This window comes from Sminthopsis crassicaudata, chromosome 6 (assembly GCF_048593235.1).
Source record: "Sminthopsis crassicaudata isolate SCR6 chromosome 6, ASM4859323v1, whole genome shotgun sequence".
NCBI lineage: Eukaryota > Metazoa > Chordata > Mammalia > Dasyuromorphia > Dasyuridae > Sminthopsis > Sminthopsis crassicaudata.
Window position 1 is genome coordinate 202,798,014 of NC_133622.1, and position 20,146 is coordinate 202,818,159.

Consider the following 20,146-nt stretch of genomic DNA (forward strand, 5'->3'; position numbering starts at 1 on the left):
GCTAGTTTGAAGGCAACTCCTTGCTCATCTGACCATACAGTCTGTCACACAGTCATTTGATCACAACTCCTCAACCCAGATACACATCGCACAATCTCTGTCACACACACACATGCATGAACACCTATGCACATATTGTCATAATCATTCTAACACAAATCTGTCACAATCACACAATCTCAGTCACATGGACACGCACTGTCACATAATCGCACTCCATCACACAATCCTTGGCACCATAGTTACATGCAATCACACAATCTGTCACACAGTCATAGGATCACACAAATACAGGTCCACACATACAGGTGGTCACAGTCTCCATCACACACACATGGACACCCGTGTACACAGTTACATAATCATACTCCATCTACAACCTGTCACATACATGGTCACATGATCACCTGAATATGTCCATACAGACACAGATGGTCACACAACCTGTCACATGTGCACCCAGACATACTGTCACACACACTGTCAGGTGATCACACTATCACACCCACCCACACAGACACAGGCGGTCACACAACCTGTCACATGTGCACCCAGACACACTGTCACACACACACTGTCACATACACTGTCAGGTGATCGCACTATCACACCCGCACAGACACAGGCGGTCACACAACCTGTCACATGTGCCCAGACACACTGTCAGGTGATCACACTATCACACCCGCACAGACACAGGCGGTTACACAACCTGTCACATGTGCACCCAGACACACTGTCACACACACTGTCACATGATCACACTATCACACCCACACCCACACAGACACAGGTGGTCGCACAATCTCAGCCACACACACACACACACACTGTCACACACAGAGTCACATGATCACACTATCACACCCACACAGACACAGGTGGTCACACAATCTCAGCCGCACATGCACACACTGGCACACACACTGTCATGTGATCACACTATCACACCCACACCCACACAGATACAGGCGGTCACATAACCTATCACGTGTGCACCCAGACACACTGTCACACACACTGTTACATACACTGTCAGGTGATCACACTATCACACCCGCACAGACACAGGCGGTCACACAACCTGTCACATGTGCACCCACACTGTCACATACACTGTCACATGATCACACTATCATACTCACACCCACACAGATACAGGCGGTCACACAACCTGTCACATGTGCACCCAGACACACTGTCACACACACTGTCACATGATCACACTATCACACCCACACCCACACAGACACAGGTGGTCGCACAATCTCAGCCACACACACACACACACTGTCACACACAGAGTCACATGATCACACTATCACACCCACACAGACACAGGTGGTCACACAATCTCAGCCACACACACACACACACTGTCACATGATCACACTATCACACCCACACAGACACAGGTGGTCACACAATCTCAGCCGCACATGCACACACTGGCACACACTGGCACACACGATGTCAGGTGATCACACTATCACACCCACACAGACACAGGGGGTCGCACAATCTCAGCCACACACACACACACACACACACACTGTCACACACAGAGTCGCATGATCACACTATCACACCCACACAGACACAGGTGGTCACACAATCTCAGCCGCACATGCACACACTGGCACACACTGGCACACACACTGTCACGTGATCACACTATCACACCCACACAGACACAGGCGGTCACACAACCTGTCACATGTGCACACACACACACACTGTCACGTGATCACACTATCACAACCACACAGATACACACGTGCTCACACAGTCCTTCACCCACGAGCCCAGAATCTCTCCCAACCACACATATACAGTCCCACAATCACGCCCACACAACTACGGCCTGGAATCTCTCGCAGCGTGTCACACACACGCACACGGGGGTCGCGCACGACCACCCGGATAGGGCAGCCGACAGAGCCGGGCCTCTGCAGGAAGCCTGCTCCCTCTCTCCCTCCCTCTAGTCCTCCCTTTCTCCCTCCCTCCCGGGAGGTGGAGGCTCCGCCCCGCGCCCGCCCCCTCATGAATATCCCGCCCCAGATTAGCGCGGGCCCCGCCCCGCCCCGCCATTTGTCGCGGCTCGGGAGGCTGCGCTCGCTGCCTGGGCGCTGAGGAGGGAGGCTGCGGAGCGCGAACCCGGACCCCGGCCCTCGGCCGGGCCCCTGCCGCTCTCTCGTCGGCGGCTCCGCGCCCGCGTCCTCCCCGCGCCGCCCCTCGGGAGCCGCGGCGCCCCCGGCCCGGCCCCTGGCCCGCAGCCCCCGCCGCGGCGCCCCCGGCCCGGCTCGAGCCGCCCTGCAGCCCGCCCGCCCTCCGCGGCCCGCGCTCGGCCCCGGAGGGGTGGGGAGGGGAGCGGGGCCTCCGCAGGGGCCGGCCCCGGCTGGGCCGTGCCGGGCCGGACGCCCCCATGGCCACGGCGGGCTGGCGGGACGGCTCCGGGCAGGAGAAGTACCGGCTCGTGGTGGTGGGAGGAGGTGGCGTCGGCAAGTCGGCGCTCACCATCCAGTTCATCCAGGTGACCTAGGCGCAGCCCGGGGCGGGGGGCCTCCGCTGGGAAGGGGGGGCTGGGGCTGCCTCGTGGGGGGGGGCGGGACGCAGAGGATCCCCGTGGGGGGCCGCGGTCCCCTCCCGTGGGGGGAGGGGCTGACTGCCCCCCGGGGAAGAGGAGAGGGGCTGACTGACACTGCCCCTGTGGGGGGGGGGCGGGGGAGTTGAGACTGCCCCCGTAGAGTGGGAGAGTTGAGGTTGCTCCTTGGGGGGAGAAGGAGTTGAGACGGTCCCCCCTTCCCCCGCGGGGGAAGGGGGGAGGGGACGGAGGCCACCCGGTGCGGCGCGCAGAGTGCCCGGGGCCGGGAAAGTTGTGGACGCCGGCCTCCGTCGCGGCCCTGGCCGGTGCCCGCTTCGCGGACCGGGGGAGCCGGGCTCCCAGGAATGTGGGGGGAAGGGTGGGGAAGATGTTAATCCCCCTTATCTCCCGAGCGGGGGCCGGCCCGGGCCTCGGAGAGCCGGGGGCTACCCCCCCCCCCCCGAACTTGGTGGCTCCGAGCCTGGGAGCCCTCGCTCCCCCGGCCGCGCCGTCGTCAGCGGGGGGCGCCCCAGCCCGGGCTCGTGTCCTCGCAGCGGGGGTCCGGCCTCCTGCTGGCTCAAAGGCCACCTCCGGGGTCTGACTTGTGGGAGACAAAGGGATGGAACTGTTTGTGCACTTTATGCACGTGTCGGACCCTTCCTCCTTTGGGTGGAACTCCCAGATACGGAGAATGGAGACCGCCGCCGAGCCTCCCGTTCCTCCGGACTCCGGGGGTCCCCACCCACTATCCTGGTGCTGTAAGTGGCATCCTTATTGTAACGGACGAACCTGCGCAGCCGGGGGGGCCAAGGGATGTGTCAGCCCCGCCCGGGGGGCCGAGCACAAGCCCCGCAGAACTCCCAGAGCAGCCCTCTCTCCCCTAGATCACACTGCCCTGGAAATTCTGGAAAGATTGGAGGGCCTCGGCCCTCCGCCCGATGACTGACCCTCCTCCAGCCGGCCTTTATGTTAGAGTTATCTCCCTTGTGCATCTCCCCGGGCTTCCCACCCTAACCGAGTTCGGTGCTCTACTCCGTTTATTAAGTGACTCCTTTGTGTAAGACTCGGGGGTCGGCTCCCCTTAGGCTGTGCGCTCGCCTGGGTGGGGGAAATCCGAGGGAGAGTACTTGCACCTACTTCCACGGATAGTTTTTAAACCCCTTGTTGCTAGGGACTAAGCTGGAGATAAAAAGATAGAAAATGCAATTCTATTCTTCTGACCTACAAAATCTGGAGTTCTGCGGGGAGTTTGAGTAGTACACAAATAAATGAATTGGAATGAGGAAAGTATGTGAAAGGTCAAATTGTGATAAGAGAAGGTGGGGGAGGGTACTGGGAAGATCGGGGAAGGCCTCCTGGAGGAGGTGGTCTGAACTAGGCTAGAAGAAAGGAAATATTTTCCACCAGTAGAGCTAGGGATGGTACTCGATACAGATATGGAGAACAATTTTTAGAATTTAAAAAATTAATTTCTTAGAATTTGCAGCTAGAGACAGGACTCTGATTTTTTTAAATTCTTGATTTCTTCAATCCCTCAAATCAGGTGCTAGGGAATTAACAATCTTTATGATACGACTTTTGTCAGTTCTTGAGGTCTAAGCGATGTCAGGTGGTCATTTGGTGCAAGCGCTGATCTGTATTCCCTGCCTGGCTTTGTGAGCATATCCTGAAAGGGCAGTAAAAAATGTAATTGAACTGCTTAGGGAAGTATTGGGTTTTCTATCTTTCCTGTTGTTCTAAAATAGAATACTTAACCTATTCTTCCCTTATTACTTAATGTTATTAACAGCTACAGATAGTGTATCCCGTGGAAATTGACAATTATCTGTCATGTTGAGGCTGTGAGCAATAACCTTTACAAGCGTGTGGGACTAAACAACCTAAAAGCTGTTACTTCAGTTTAACAAACATTTGTTAAGTACCTGGATGTTGTGATACAAAGATTAAAGAAAAGAACTAAAATTCCAAAACCAATCCTGGCCCTCCAAGAGGGGGGAAGGGAGAGGAAGGCAAGCATTCTGAAATATAAATAGAAATGGTTTTACGGAGTAATGCAAAGTAATTCTTGGATGGACAAGTACTCATCACCTCAGGGATGCTTTGAAGGAGAAGCAAGGTATTCTGCCATCTGGAGATGGAGGGATCATTTGGAGAAGGGCTTGGAGGTGGTTACAGGAATGCTGTGTGTGGGAAATAGCTTGCAGACCAAAGTGATTGGAATGGACAGTGTGTCAAGTAGAATACTATTAAGTAATGCTGGAAAAATAGTTTCCAGCCTGAAAATTTTGTGTATTATGCTAGAAGCAATGAGGAACCATTGAACATTCTAAGTTGGGAGTGACATCAGGATTCAGTGTCAGTAATTGAGACTTGGGCTGCCAAATATATTTGAAAAGTTATAGTAGGAAGTGAGCAATTTGGTTTAGGCTGTAGAATCTAGGATGCTGTCATGTGGCTATTTCCCAAGGGCTTAGGGGTAACATTAGGAAACTGATAGCAAAGCAATTTATGGCAGGCTTTTCTCTGGGGAGTATGGTCTCATGGTTAGAACAAAGTGGGAGGTGTGAAGGAGTTATTATGGATTCTTTTCCTGACTCCACTGTTCATAAAATGTTTTACTTAAAATACACAAAACCACAAGTGGTTAAAAACTTTGGCTTCCAATTATTTGAATCCTAAATGAGTATAGTGATTAGAAATTCTCTGGGGAAAGGCACTGGATGTTGGACATAATACTGGATACGAAATCAGGAGATCCCAGTTTCAATTTTACTTCTGATACTTAATGTCCCTGTGATCTTTGGCAAGGAAATTTTTCTTTTTTTAATTTCTGTTTGCTTGTAAAATGGGGTTGACCATATCTGCACTACCCACTTTATAGTGTAGTGATGAGAAAAGCATTTGCAAAAGTAAAAGCTCTATAGAATACAAATGCTTTTTTGGAAATCTTGTAATAAACATCACATTGTAATTATTGACCATCTATTTATAGAGACCATTGATGTAAAGAAAGTTGAGATGACACATGAGCCTTCCCTTGGGAATTTGCACTTGAGGAAAGGTAACATTTAATAAAAATGCCTAGATAATTTTTAGTCAAGTCCCATTTATGGCACATTTAATTGTGTGATCTGCAGAATTTGAAGTCCTAAAGGAAGTCAGGAAGGGAGAGGATGAAGGATCCAGAGGGAGAGCATTCCCATGCTTGCTACAGTAATAGAAAAGTTGGGAAGAAGAAGGGATTGGGGGAAAGATGAGTTCTTATATTGAATATGTTGAATTTGACATGCCTGTGGCAGTCCATTGAGGTAGAAAGGACAGTTAATTATGTGGGACAGGAGAAAGACTAAGGCTGGATATTTAGATTTTGGAATAATCGGTATAAGTTTGAACCTATGGTTTCACCAAATGAAAGAGCAAATGAGATGTCTCAGGACAGACCTTGAGGTGATACCTAAGGTTAGTGGACATATCTTGAGTAAAGATTCTGCAAATAAGTCACAATAGAGTAGTCGGACAGGTAGGAGGAGAACCTGGAGAAGGCAATATCTTTAGAAAGGGAAAAGTATCCAGGAGGAAATGGGGCAGAGACGTCATAAAGAATGGGGGTTGAGAACAGTCCATTAGTTTTGGCAGTGAGGTTATTGGTGACCATGAGAAAGCATGTTTGTTTGAATGATGAGGTCTGAAACTTCCTGATAGAGGAGATTAGAAACCAGTGAGGGTAGTGGAAGTGGAGTTCCCGGTTATTGGTGGTTAAAGTCACAGGTGATGTTTTAAAGTATGGAGGAGACATGGGTGAAGTGGGATTTTTTGGCAGTTGAAGAAGATCCAGTAGATGGGAAAGATGGAAGATTAGAGAGTGAATGATAGTAAAGGCAAAGTGCTGGAGAAGACAAAGGGTATTTTTAAGAGTAATTGTCTTTTTCAGATAGAAGCAGAAGGAAATTCAAGCCTATAATTTTCTTGATCTAATAGTCATTCTTATTGAATTAGATCTTTTATTTTGGTTGGTCTTATTAAGAGAAAAGAATATTTAGTTTTTTTTTTTTAAATAGCATTAGAATGTCCAATACTGAAAATAGTTTTAATTCAGATTTTTTTTTTAACTGAAAAAATATCCCTAGCTTTGAATTAAAGAGTCATAGTAAAGTGAAAAGAGAACATCATTAGGTAGAAAAATCTGGGGGAGAAAAGAGCACTGATTTTGAAGATAGAAAATCTGATGTTTTTTAGCTTTGTTATCCTGGACAAATCATTGAAGCTTTCCTGGGCTTCAGTTTTCTTATCTGTAAAGTGAGGATAATTCATGGGGTCTACCCAAAGAAATTTTCATTCCACTTTTTTTCCAGGGCCTTATCTATTGGCTACATTGATAAGTCATTATGTGAATAGTGACAGTAAATGAAATATTGGGGTGGTGATGGGAATAGAATGCTAGACTTGAAGTCTTGAAGACCTGAATTCAAATCTCTTTTTGGACTCTTGGCAAGTCACATGTTTCTCAGCTTTACTTTTTTTTTCTCATCTGTAAAATAGGAATAATGATAGTGCCTACCTACCAGAGTGGTTGTGACATTCAAATAAAAAAATCGTAAAGTGATTGCAAATCCATAAGCAATATATAAATATTAGCTTATGATTGAATTTAAATTTAATTCCCTGGAGAGTTTCTGGTCATACAAAGAAGAATGTGTTTCAAACCTTTGATGACTGAGATTAAGATTTGCATATTTTCTTTTCTACAGTTTCTTTGGGAATCTGAAAAAAATCCTTCTGGTGGACCTTTTTTTTTTTTTTTCCTTAAACCTTTTTACCCTGCTCGAGTTGGTAATCTCTATAATGATTTTATTGTTTAAAATTCCACTTCCTTGTAGTATGAAAGGTGTTCTGGGTTGTGCTTCTTTGTCCCAGAAGACAATTATTAAACCAGGTTGAGTGAAGCTAATTTTTCTATCTGTTAATGTTGCAGAAGAGTTCTCTCTGGTGTCTAGACTGGCCTATAAGCCCTTTGAGTTGTGAGTTCTTTGTGATCCTTGATTTAGTGAATTCCGTTTCCCTTTTAGGAAAATTACATTTGTGGTTTCTGTATGTATGATTTAGCATTGTCCTGGTAACCTCTCTTAGAGTTATTCTGCTCTGGAGGAGGAAATTGGAACTTTGAGTAAGTGCTCAGACCTTCAGGAAGCATTAGGTGAAGTACCAGGAATTCTCTGAAATAAAAGGGCTCCAAAGCACTTTTTTTTTGTTTTGTTGTTTTTGTTGTTTTTAAAAGGAGCTAGGGCCTAGAAGACCAAGATACTTGATTTTAGAGGAAGCCTGGGTTTTAGTTTAAAAAAAAATAAGATATTGATATTTTTTGTTTTTTATATTACCTTGTTTTTCTCTTGTATTCCTTCCCTTCCTAGAGAGTCATCTCGTTAAAAAAGAATTAAAAAAAAAAAAAAAGAGAGAGAGAGAAAGAGAGAGAAAATTCAGCAAAAACTGATCAGCATATTGGGGAAAAATAGCCAACCTGCCTTTCTCTGTACTTGTTTTCCTCCCTCCCCCTTTCCACCTTGGTCATGGATCTTTTTGGAATTGTAGGCTCTGTATCTAGTTTAACTATCATCATCCACTTTGCTCATTGTTTCTAGGCCACTTTCTAAAGGATCTCTTTGTAGAGAAGCTTTGCTACTTACTTGTAGGCTAGTATTTCATGTCTGCATTCCAGGGCTAAGGGGCTGGAAAGCTTTATTCAAGTCCTAGCTCAGACTCTACCTTGTCCGGGCAGCCTTCCTGGATTCTCTTCTCCACCCCATGAAAACTAGGTGATACAGTTCTTTAAAGGCAAAGACTATGTACTTTCTTTGTATTCCCTGTGCTGAGCACACAGGAGACAGAAAAACATTGTTGTGTTGCTTATTAGGGAGGGAAAGATATTGTTAGGTGTAGACCAAACCAGTGCAAATTTTTCCAGCTTTTATTAGACTTTTTTTTTTTTCCAATTCTCTGAAAGGCATTATAATACCAATTGTAACTTTGTGTACTTTGCTTTTTTAGATAAAGGGTTCATTTAAAAAAAAAAAAAAAAAGAGTGATTCTTTCTGTAGGAGAGAAGTAAAATGAAACCCCAAATCTAGGTTTGCTGTTGCACAGCTAGCTAGCTGTGAGGCTACAACTCTTGAGCTGGGAAGTTCTGTGCTGTAGTGAACAAGCGGATGGTGCTGCCATACCAATTCTGGCATCATTGTGGTGATCCCCCTTGGAGTAGGGGCCAAGGAGGGATGAGCTGGCCCATGTCAGAAAAACTGAGCAGGTCCAAAGCTCCAGGGCCAGGCAATAATGGGTTGCCCCGCACTTCTAACCAGGGTAAGCCAAGAGGACCCAGGCTTTTCAAAACAAAACTCAAAACAACCTAAATTAAAAAAATAACATAAAATTGTATACTTAAGAACCTATTATGCTACCTTGGCCTAAAGCTTCGGATCCGAAAAAGTGCCCCAGTAAAACTGGGCAGTTTGTACTTTGTTCAAATGTTTCTGGCCTTGTTGAAAATAAAACCTTATCAGAGAGGTTTGTTTAGTTGTTTCAGTTATATAGACTGTGAAGTCTCTCACTATGTACTGGTAACCTTTGTCCCTTGGGATTCTTTCTTGGAAGCTTGTCTAGTTCTGACCCCACATCTGGGTATCCCTGCAGTTAGCAGGAGGTAGGGCCTGTTAGCTCAAGCCCAGGAGGGTTTGGGTGTGTGAAAGCCTCCATGATTCCACTGGAGAATGGATTAAAACTGAAGGACTGAAGACCTTATATGAAATTAGAGAAGTTCATCCTGCTGAATTAGGGGAAGTTGATCATATTCATGCATTTAAAGGGTTGTGAGGAGGAACCAGGTATAAACTTGTGTGGTTTAGCCATAGAGGTTAAGACTAGGAATAGTTGGCTGATGTTGCTGAGAAACAAATTTAGGATCAATAAAACTAATAGTGAGGACTAGCCAGAAATAGAATGGGCAGCCGTGGTCTTCCTTGTCTGTAGAAAAGAGTCTAGATGACCCCTTCTTTGGGGAGATTGTAGGCCTGATTGGTTCTAATTTGTATTAGATGAGGGTCTTTGCTGAATTTCAGGCCTTCTGATTGCATGTGTGAAACAGTGCTCATTCCCCAGGCTTTCTCGAGGGTCTTCTGGGCTTCTGACACCTCACATTTCTGGGTAGAGCTTTACAAATGGCTACTTATTTTCCTTGCAACAGTACAATGAAGTAGCAATGCATGGGTTGACAAGTCACTTCACGCCTTCATTTCATGAAGGGACTGCACAATACCTAACTGGTCTTTGCTCCATTTGGCAGATGAAACTCAGCCAGGTTAATTCCCTTTCCTAGGTCCTATCTAGTAATCACTGGAGTTGAGACTTTAGGGAAGCTGTACTATATTTCCTTTTATCTAGATGGTTCAGGATAGTGAATCTGGTTGGAGTTCTCAGTCTGCTGTAACCTTAACCTTCATTTCCAGCCTTGAATCTGAAATGGCTTGATCTCTGATGATGAGTTTGGGGCATCATTTAAAGCTTAGTGTGGCATTTCCCCTCTTGGATACAATGCCCACTGAAGATCCACCACCCTTACTGTGTCTTCCTTGTGGCTCCTGGAAGAAGCAGCACAGTTAGAAATGTGCTGGCTTCTTGGGTTCTCTACTAAGCTGTGTGATTTGGGGCCTTGTACCTTAAGGGCCTCTTTGGGTCCTAAGTCACTTCCCCCCAAAACTTACAGCTTCTCAGGAACCTTTCTTTAGTCCTAAAATCTAGGAATTGGATTCTGAGAGAAAGGCAGCCGAGCCTAGTGCATTTGTCATCAGAAGACCTGAGTTTGAATTTCTCAGCTTCTCTCCTGTAAAGTGGAGCAGAGGAACTTTAAAGCTCCTCCCAGTTCTAAGTCCTTTCCTTCTCTCATGTGTTTTCCAAATTTGCCATATTGAGATCCTCTTTGTGAATGGATTCACTCCCTTTGGCTTTATTTACCTTTTCATTCTCCTGCCTCATTCCCAGCCAGCCATTCTCTGATCCTGTTCCATAAGAGCTCCCTGCCAGACTCCTGAGCCTCCTTCCCTTCTCCCTCTTTATCTCTACTTCTTAGCTAACCTGGCCTTCATCAGACTCCAACTAAAACCTGGTCTTTGACTACTGAAAGCCTTCCCCAGATCCTCTTGCTTCTCTTGCCTTCCTTTGAATTGTCGCTTGTTTATCTGTGTGGTGTGTAGCTCCTTTGCATGTCTTGGCTTGTTGTTTTTCCCATTGAGGGCAGATTGCCTTCTGCCTTTTTTGAATCCCCCATGTTTAGTATCAGGTCTGCCACATAGTAGATCCTTAATAAAAACTTATTGACTGACTTTATCTGTCCATCTTAGATTTTGGCACTAAACATACTGTATACTGTTTATTAATGGTAGAATTTGCTGCTTTAGAGGACATAAAGAAATGATCGAAAAGAAAGGTCTTGGGAAGAAGCAAGATACATCTATTGTCATTTCTAGGTCAGCAGCAGTTACTCAGAGGCTGAGGCCCTTTCTGTGATTTCTTTTGAAAGAATGTATAATGCTGAGAGGCTACATATTACAAATTAATATCAGTAGTGATCTGCTTGATATGGCATAGATTTACTTGAAGCTTGTTTTAGCAGTTTGGTCCAGAACAGGGAAGTGTCTTAAAAGAAAATCTTCATTTCATTTGTCTTTGGAAGTTCTGACTTGGAAGATTTTGAACAGCTTTTAATGTGGTCTGAAGATTTATGAATTTGTACATTTTCTTAGTGGATTTTCTTCCAGCGCCTTATGTCTGGTTACATGATATATGGGGTTGAGATTACAACATGTAGCAATTTGTGAAGTAAAAGGAAAGGAAGAGAAAACATGTAAGCCAGTGCTACAAAAGGAGGATTTTTGATTTTCAGGAGTGTAATCTTTCAATAAACATCACACACTCATGGGCCTAACACTGTGCTAAGCACTGCATTTAGCTGAACTACAAGTTGTAGAAGAGGGTATATAGAAAATGTCTTTTCTACTCTGGCTTCTGAATTAAAGACAGAGCCAAAGGAGATGGACGGCATCTCTGAAGTGGGACATTTTTTGCCTTATATAAAATAAAATTATCTCCCTTCACCTTCCCCCACCATTGATGACCATCTGGCTCTGATATGAGAGAACTCAATGAGAAGGGAGCACTGAGAGTTTGGGAGTTTAGGAAATCTCAGAGATTACAGACTAACCCTTTTAACCATGAGAAGAGAGTTCCCTTTTAGGGGGAGCCATATATGTTAGCTTCCAATGATTGGGTTGATGCTGGTTTCAAACTGTTGTATAAATAGGTGACTTTTATAAGTGGAATAGTCATTCTCTTGCCAAAGTCAGAAACCCACTTTGTATTTAGTTGAAAGGGGGGTGGTAAGGAGGATGTGTTGAATGTAGTAATTCACATTGAGGCCTGGTTGGTCGTCCTCCGTCCCTCCTGAGTGTGGTGTTTTTAAACAGCTGTGCTCACACTCCTAGGACCTGCTGCTGCTGCTAAGTTACAGGAAGTTTCATTTATAGTGTTCAGTTGTGAAGCTCTGTCTCTGACTTTGCTTTGCAGACCTGTAGAGAGACTGAGCAGGGATTTAAATCCTCTCTTCCCTACAGTATGGCATATTTGACTTTGGTTCGTGTTTCTCTTGTAAGCAGGCGCTCGTTTCAGAAGAGAATCCTGGTCAAATCAGTTAATAGAGTAGTATGACATGGACGACTTGAGTTTGTGGTTTGAAATGAATAGTACATGGTGCACAGCTGTTGTTCTAACAGCTTTTCTCCAGCTGTCATGCACTGGCCTGTCAGAAAATACCCCACATTCTCTTTACTGAACCCTTGGTAACATGCTCTACTTTATTACTCAAAGAAATGGAACACACCGATGAGTTTGACCTTTCTTCACTTCCGTGCCTATCAGTTGCTAACTTGAATTGGTTTTCTGTGACTGAACTACTACTAGGTCAGCCTTCCAGTAGTTCTCTGCTGGATAATAGAGGTTTGGGAAGATTTTTGTTGGTGACAGTAGCTTCCTTTCCTAAAATATTAAGTATGAAATTGTTTGGATCAGAAAGGCTTATTTATTAGGTGCAGTAGCTCTTAGACATAAAGAAGACCCCATTTTGCTCTACCATCTCCTCTACCCTTGCTTTTAGGGATTATCGTTGTTCTGAGATATTTCTCCCCATCCCATCTCCTTTCACTATCTTTTCTGTATTTATAAGTTTTTTAGTATTTTGCATAGCTCAGAGTTTTTGCTGGCTAAATTATTTTGAGAATGCTGTAGTATATAATCAGACTTAGATCTTATAGTTATGCCATTATTTTGGTTTGAATTAAAGTTGAAATTGTGATGTCTAACTCCTATAGAACATGGTAAAGAGAAACTTGTAAGTGTGAAGAAGACTTTTGTGATTAATAAAAAATTAAATTTTACTTTGTATGGTTTAAAGTGTTTAACTTATAGTCAACAATTATTTTAATTGCTTACTGCTGTAAGCTAGATGGTAGGGGAATCCAAGTATAAAGAATGAAACAATTTCTACTTACAGTAAAATTAATAGTCTAAAGAAGGATTCAAGTTCATAGAAAAAAACTCAATAGAGAATAAATATAAAGTCACTAATTACATATACACATAAAGTAGTTAAATACAAGGTAGTTTGGGAGAGAGGGTTGGGGAATGAAGAAAAGTTCCATGTAGAAATGGTATATGAACTACTTTTCTTATTTGGATGTTTTAAAAGAAATAGTTGATGCTTTTTGGCTTTTTAAAAAAATAGTATTTACCAGATACCTTTCTGTCTTCACTCATCCCTTTTTATAACAAAAACACTTGAGCAAATGAAACTGACACATTGTTGACATCTTTCATGTATATGACTCCTCAGCCTTCTGAGATAAAAACAAAGCAGGTTTCATTGGTTTTTTCTGGAGACAATATTGTTACTTATTTTAACTAAATTTATATTTCTTTTAGCATTCTTTTCCCATGAAATACATCTTGGTGTTGCTGATTTTTTTTTTTCCTCCCTGCATAAGTTCATTCGAGTCTTCTCCAGTTTTTCTGAATTCTTCAACTTTGTTGTTTCTACCACAAAAAATACTACTAGTAACATGGGATTTTCCCTTCCACTCATTTTTGACCTTATTTTGTTATATGCTTGGTAGTAGGTAGATGGCTCGATCAAAGGATTGATAGGTTAGTGACTTTTCTTGAAAAATTCCAAATTGTTGGAGTGATTGGACCAGTGCAAAGTTCCTCAAACCCCCTCCATCTTTCTCCCCAGTATATTTCTATCTTCTCATAACTCATTCAACATTACTGGTTTGGGGCTTGTCATATTTTCTAGTTCAAGGTGAAGTGAAGCCAATGTTCATTTCTTATATCAGTGATTTCCTGTAATTTTTTGTTTAGTTGAATTTCCTAATTCTGGAGGTCATTTGTTTATATATTTTGACCACTTGGTTATTAGGAAATTCTTGGTCTCATTTTTTTGTATCAGTTTTCTATAGCAGATTTTATTTGTCGTTATGCAATTAAGTTGTTTTCCCCAATTTAGTTTCTCATGTTGCTGTTTGTGCAAATGCTTTTTAATTTTAAGTAATTCAATTGATTTATTTTGTATGAACTACTCAATTCTCTAGTATTCTTCTAGGTATAATTGAAAGGCACCTCCTTCCATTCTCTTGATCTCACCCAACTTTGTGGATGTTTCTTTTTTAAATTTTATTTTTATATTTAGGTTGAGTTTCCAGTCAGAACTTATGGAAATGTATGAATGCTGATCTAAACATTTTCTGCCAGAGACATGATTAGTTTTCCTGATAGTTTTTGTCCAATGAGAGTCATGGCTTTAACAGAAGGTACTACTTAGATGATGTTGATTGGTAAGAGGTACTTAAGGTGGAATCAACTTACATTCTGTAAGTAAAGAAAGAAATAGAGCTGTAGTAACCAGTAATAGCACTGCTGGATCAATAGGTATGCACAGTTTGATAACTCTTTGGCATAGTTCCAACTTGCTGTCCAAAATGGTTGGATCAGTTCACAACTCCACCAACGATGTATTAATGTCCCAGTTTTCCCACATCCCCTTCAACATTCCTCATTATCTTTTCCGGTCATCTTAGCCAATCTGAGAAGTACGGAGTGGTACCTCAGAATTGTCTTGATTTGCATTTTTCTGATCAGTTAATTCAAATTGTTTTTCCATATATCAGGAGTGTATTGTGAAGGGCCTAAAAAGATGAGTTTATAAGTTATACTAAAAGCAGTTGGGAGCATTGGAGTTTATTGAGTTAGGAGAGCAACATGGTTAGATTTGCAATTTGGCAACTACATATGTATAGAGTGGACTAAGTGGGGAGAGCTTTGAAGCCACCAACACCACTTGGGAATGCTATTGTAAGATGATAAAAACTCAGACCAAAGTGGTAACTGTATGAGGATGGAGGGAAGGGATCCCGTTTGTGAGAAATGTTAGGAAATGAGGCTAGGGTAATCTGAAATGCTAGAGGGATGCTGGTATCTTCCACAGAAGTGGTGAAGTTTGAAAAAGAGAAGACCTTTTATGGGGCAAAATAATGAATTCTGTTTTAGACATGTTGTATTTAAGATGTCTCCAAAACATCCAACTTTTAATCAGTAGCCAATTGGTGATCTGAGACTGAAGTTCAAGAGAAGCCCCTAGAGCTAGTTGTGTAAATCTGGGAGTCATATGCATAGAGTTATAGTTAAAGCATACAGGATCTGATGATGTCATCAAGGGAGGAAGAATAAAAAGTAAGAAGGTAAGAGGATTCAGGATAGAACCTTGGCCATGATGTGGCTGATAAGCCAGCAAAGGGAACCGAAAAGGCATGGTCAGACAGGTAGAGGAGAACTGAGAAGTAGGAGAGAATAGTGTCATGATAATCCAGAGGAGAATATTAATAATAGATCACATCCATATAGCATTTTAAAATTGTGCAAAATATGCTTTATATGTTACCTTATTACACCTACACATAGAGGTGTAGGTGCTATTAATTATCACATTTTACAAATGAAAAACCACAGCAAACAGCTAAAAGTGACTTGGCTTGAGATGGGAGTTGGACTTAAGTCAGGTGCTTCTTACTGCAAAACTCCAACATTCTATCCATTGATGTCTAGCAGGTTCTTGAAGGCGAGGGGAGTTAACCAACAATATCATATCAGATGTAGCAGATGAGTCAAAAATGATTAGGACTGAGAAGAAATTTGGTAATTAAGAGATTAGTACCAAGAATCAAGGAATGAGAAAAAAATTTCAAACATGAAAATGATTGTCCAGGGTTATATGTAAGGTAGATTATAGACTTGATTAGTTATCAGTTATCAAATTTTTTGGTTCTTAATCTTCTGTTCTTATAGAATCTTACTTCTCAGCACATAACTGATCTTTGTTAATTCCAATTTACACCATATTTTCATTGTGAATATAGGTTGAGGTTTACTTCTTAGAGGGAGGTATTGTTAAATAATAGAGAGGTGGATTTGGTCAGAAGACCTGACAATAAGAATTGCTCTTATTTTTATAAATTTGACTCAGTTCAGAGAAATGAAGCCTTTATGAGAGAAACTTGCTTTAAATTTTTTTTCATAATAGCTATTGCTAATTCTGTTTTCCTCCATCCTATTCTGTATCTGACTCCTTTTGATCCCCTTATGTATTCTTTCCTTTCACCCAGTCCTTCCTCAAGTGTTTTGCTTCTGATTATCCTCAATCTATCCTCCCTTCTATCACTTCCCATATCTTTCTCAATTGGATATAGAAATCTTATCTTAGGTTTCCCCTTCCCCTACCTAAGGTAAGATTTCTATATCCAATTGAGTATGCATGTTATTCCCTCCTTCATCCAATTGTGATGAGAATAAAATTCTCACTCCCTGCCTCTTATCCCCCAAACTTTCTCTTCAAGTTTTAAGAGTTAAATTGAAGAATTGATCATCCTATAATCTTGTTGTTGTATGTTGTTGTTGGTCCTGCTCATCTCACTCAGCATCAGTTCATGTCTCTCCAGGCCTCTCTGAAATCACCCTGTTGGTCATTTCTTACAGAACAATAATATAACATTCATATACCACAGCTTATTCAGCCATTCTCCAGCTGATGGGCAGCCACTCAAGTTTCCAGTTCCTTGTCACTACAAAAAGGGCTCCCACAAACATTTCTGTACAGGGTTACACACAGCTAGAAAGAATTAAGTGTCTGAGGTAAAATTTGAACTCGTGTCCTCCTGACTTCAGGGCCTAGTATTCCATGCACTGCGCCATCTAGTTGCTTCTTACCTGCAGTTTCTAGAAAAGGAGTGAGCTAAATAATCTTTAAAGTCCATTGTAACTCAAAAATCCCAAGCTGTATACCAGAGCATAGATTTTGTGACTTCTTCATGTTACTTTTATTTTCCACATAGTTTAATTACTTTAAGCATTTGAGGATTTGATTTTTCTTCTCAAAATTTTACTTTCCTTAGTTATTTGAGCAGGAATGGGCCACATCTTTTTTCCATCCTACTGTAAAAGGAATTGTTTCCCTAATTTGTTGATAAAATTGTGTGAAATTATCTTTAACCCTATGGATTGTCAGTGTATGCTGAGTATAATGCACAGAGGTCTTATGATCATTGTATTTACTGATCTTCTCACTAAGTTATCTCTTTTCAAGCTGGAAGAGTGATGTTATATTCCTCTTCCTTCTTGGGAAAAGTCATTCCAAAATCAAGAAAATAAGCTTTCTTATTCCAAAGAGCAACTTTTCAACTAATTACCAGACATTTATTCAGTGTCTTCCATGCCAAGCACTATTCTTAAGTGCTAAGGTTACAAGAACAAAAGGGAAAGTTCTTGCCCTTGATTAGCAAATAGTTTTGTGAAAGGGAGATGGGAAGTGTGAAAGGCAACAGGACTTTGTTCTCTCCTAAAATGTTCTGAGGGAAGGAAAGACAGTGTAGCTGGAGATTTATTCTTCTTGGAGGAAGAAAGGAGCTTTGGGGGAAACTACAGATTCTTTGAGGTAGTTGTGAGGAGGGCAGACATTCTAGGAATGGTAAGTGTCCAGTGCAAAGGCACAGAAGTTGGAAATGGAGACTTTCTGTGAAGAATAGAGAGAATGCCAAAAAAATTAGGTTTAATTAGATTGGAAATATGGGTTGGAACTAGACTATGAAAGGCTTTAAAGCCCAACTAGAGGAATTTGTTTATATTTAATGTTAGAGGTGCCAATTTGATCATGGAAAACTCTGGAGTCTTTAATATATTGTTGGAGCCCACAAATGCTGGTCAGGGGAAGGCTGGGAGATAGGCTTCTTAGTGATCAACTGGTAGAATTGATGACTCTAGATTAATAGATGAACCCCAGAAAGGTATACAGGAGAAATCTTTAACACCACATGTGTTCAAAATTGAATACAAAATTTTTTCTCCTAAACCATCCTTTCCTCCTCCCATCTCTTATTTATGTAGAGCACAACACAAGTCCCTCAGGTTTGCAACCTTGGAGTCATCCTGGACTCTTCGGTCTGTTTCTTTATCATTGTCTGTCTGAATGTCTGTCTTTTTCTTTGTCTCTGTCTCTCTCCCTTCTTTCTTCTGATACTGCCCCCACTCTTATTATTATTATTATTTTTTGTTTGTTTGGTATTTGAATAAGATTTAATTCCAAAGAAAATTGTTTGTATGAATTTGGAGGGTGCAATATGGAAATCCTTTATGATCTTGGCATTATTGTTGCTTTATATTATTAAATATTGCTACAAATCATGTTGGGAGAGAAAAAAGGAAAAACTACTTAAAAAAACAACAGAAAAAAATTGGTTACCATAACATGTGTTGATTTACATTCAGACTCTAAATATAGCTTGCTCTGTATCTATTTGGTTGCATGTTGTCTTCCCTATTAGATTACTAGCTCATTGAGGGCAGGGACTGTGTAACCCCAGTATTTAGCACAGTGCCTGGCTTGTAGTGGGTGTTTAATAAATGTTTAGTGATTGATTGTTTATTAGCTAATGTGAGGCAGAGGTAGGATTTGAACCCAAGCCATTTGCCCAGTATTCTTGCTTACATTATTTTTTATGCATACATATTTATATAATTTTCTTGCTGCATAAGAAAAATCAAATCAAAGCCAAAAAAAAAATGAGAAAAAATAAAATGCAAGCAAACAACAAAAAAAAAAGTGAAAACACTATGTATGTTGTGATCCATGTGAAGCCCTCATAGTCCTCTCTCTGAGTGCAGATGGCTCTCTCCATCACAAAATCATTGGAACTGGTCTGAATCAATTCATTGTTGAAAAGAGCCATGTCTATCAGGATTGATTGTCATGTAATCTTGTTGCCATGTGCAATGATCTCCTGGTCCTGCTCATTTCACTCAGCATCAGTTCATATAAGTCTCTCTAGGCCTTTCTGAAATCATCCTGCTGATCATTTTTTTATAGAACAGTAATATTCCATAACATTCTATGCCACAATTTATTCAGTCATTCCCCAACTGATGGGCATCCACTTAGTTTCGAGTTTCTTGTCACTACAAAATGGGCGGCCACAAGCATTTTTGCACATATACATCCTGCCCACTATACTATAATAGTGTGATACTTAAGTGATTTCTTCTTGGCTATTTTGGAGAGGAAAATCTTTCTAGCATTAAAATTCTTTAGATTCCCTACCCATATCAGGTTGAATATCTAAGTTGTATTAGTTTGGGAGATGCTGATAGAGTGGTTATTGTTTTTTTAAGGACTGATTACTTCTAAAAATGTGATTTTTATGATTACATTCTGAAAGGCATATAAGAAATATTTTTAAAGTCTTCATTATTGAGTCCAAATTAGTAGAGCTTTTAAAATTTTTTTTTTCAATTAGAAAGAAATGTGGAATTGGAGCCTGCCTTATTTATGTAAAAGCAGACTATTCAGTATATTCTGGCAGGCTTTGTTTATGGCAATATTCTATAAAAGGATCAAGTTCTAATTTAAATGAATTTAGTTTCTGTGTCAGGAATATCAGGTTAATGGAAATTATAAAGTTTTTAATTGGAAGTCATTTTAACTTTTAAAAAGTCACTCTTGCCCCTAGAATTTTTTAACATTTGCACCAAACTTTCCGTGCAGATTTATTACTGTGCTAAATGTAGGATCTAGAATAATAACATTTACAATATTTTTGTTTTGAATAGACTGGTTTTTCCTTAATGAATGTTCGCAGTTAACCCTTTGCTGTATAACTATGCTTATGATGACCACTGATGAAAAAAACCAGATTAGTACCACAGAAAGGTAATTGGTATTCTTACTTTAAATGTCAGCTTGAAAAAAGCTCTGTGAGAAGCTGGTGCTAAAGATACTGTAATAATTGAAAAAGAGAACCCACTTTGGTAGAAATTTGAAGTGTAAGTTTATAATTACAAATAAAATAGACAAACAAGGAGGTTTTCAGCTAGGGTTAAAGGCATTGTGATACTGACTAACAATGCAACTCTTCTATTAGGAGTTTC

The 20,146-nt window shown here is 41.5% G+C and overlaps 1 protein-coding gene across 1 annotated transcript in view; it reads left to right on the forward strand.

Moving 5' to 3' along the window:
• Positions 1-2,319: 2,319 nt before the first annotated feature.
• The window catches only part of RRAS2 (RAS related 2), a 72,409-nt gene continuing 54,582 nt past the window's right edge, over positions 2,320-20,146 (forward strand). The window contains exon 1 of the mRNA XM_074273748.1: positions 2,320-2,533. Within this exon, the coding sequence (XP_074129849.1) occupies positions 2,426-2,533 (108 nt within the window). The 5' untranslated portion in view covers positions 2,320-2,425. The remainder of the gene's footprint in view (positions 2,534-20,146) is intronic.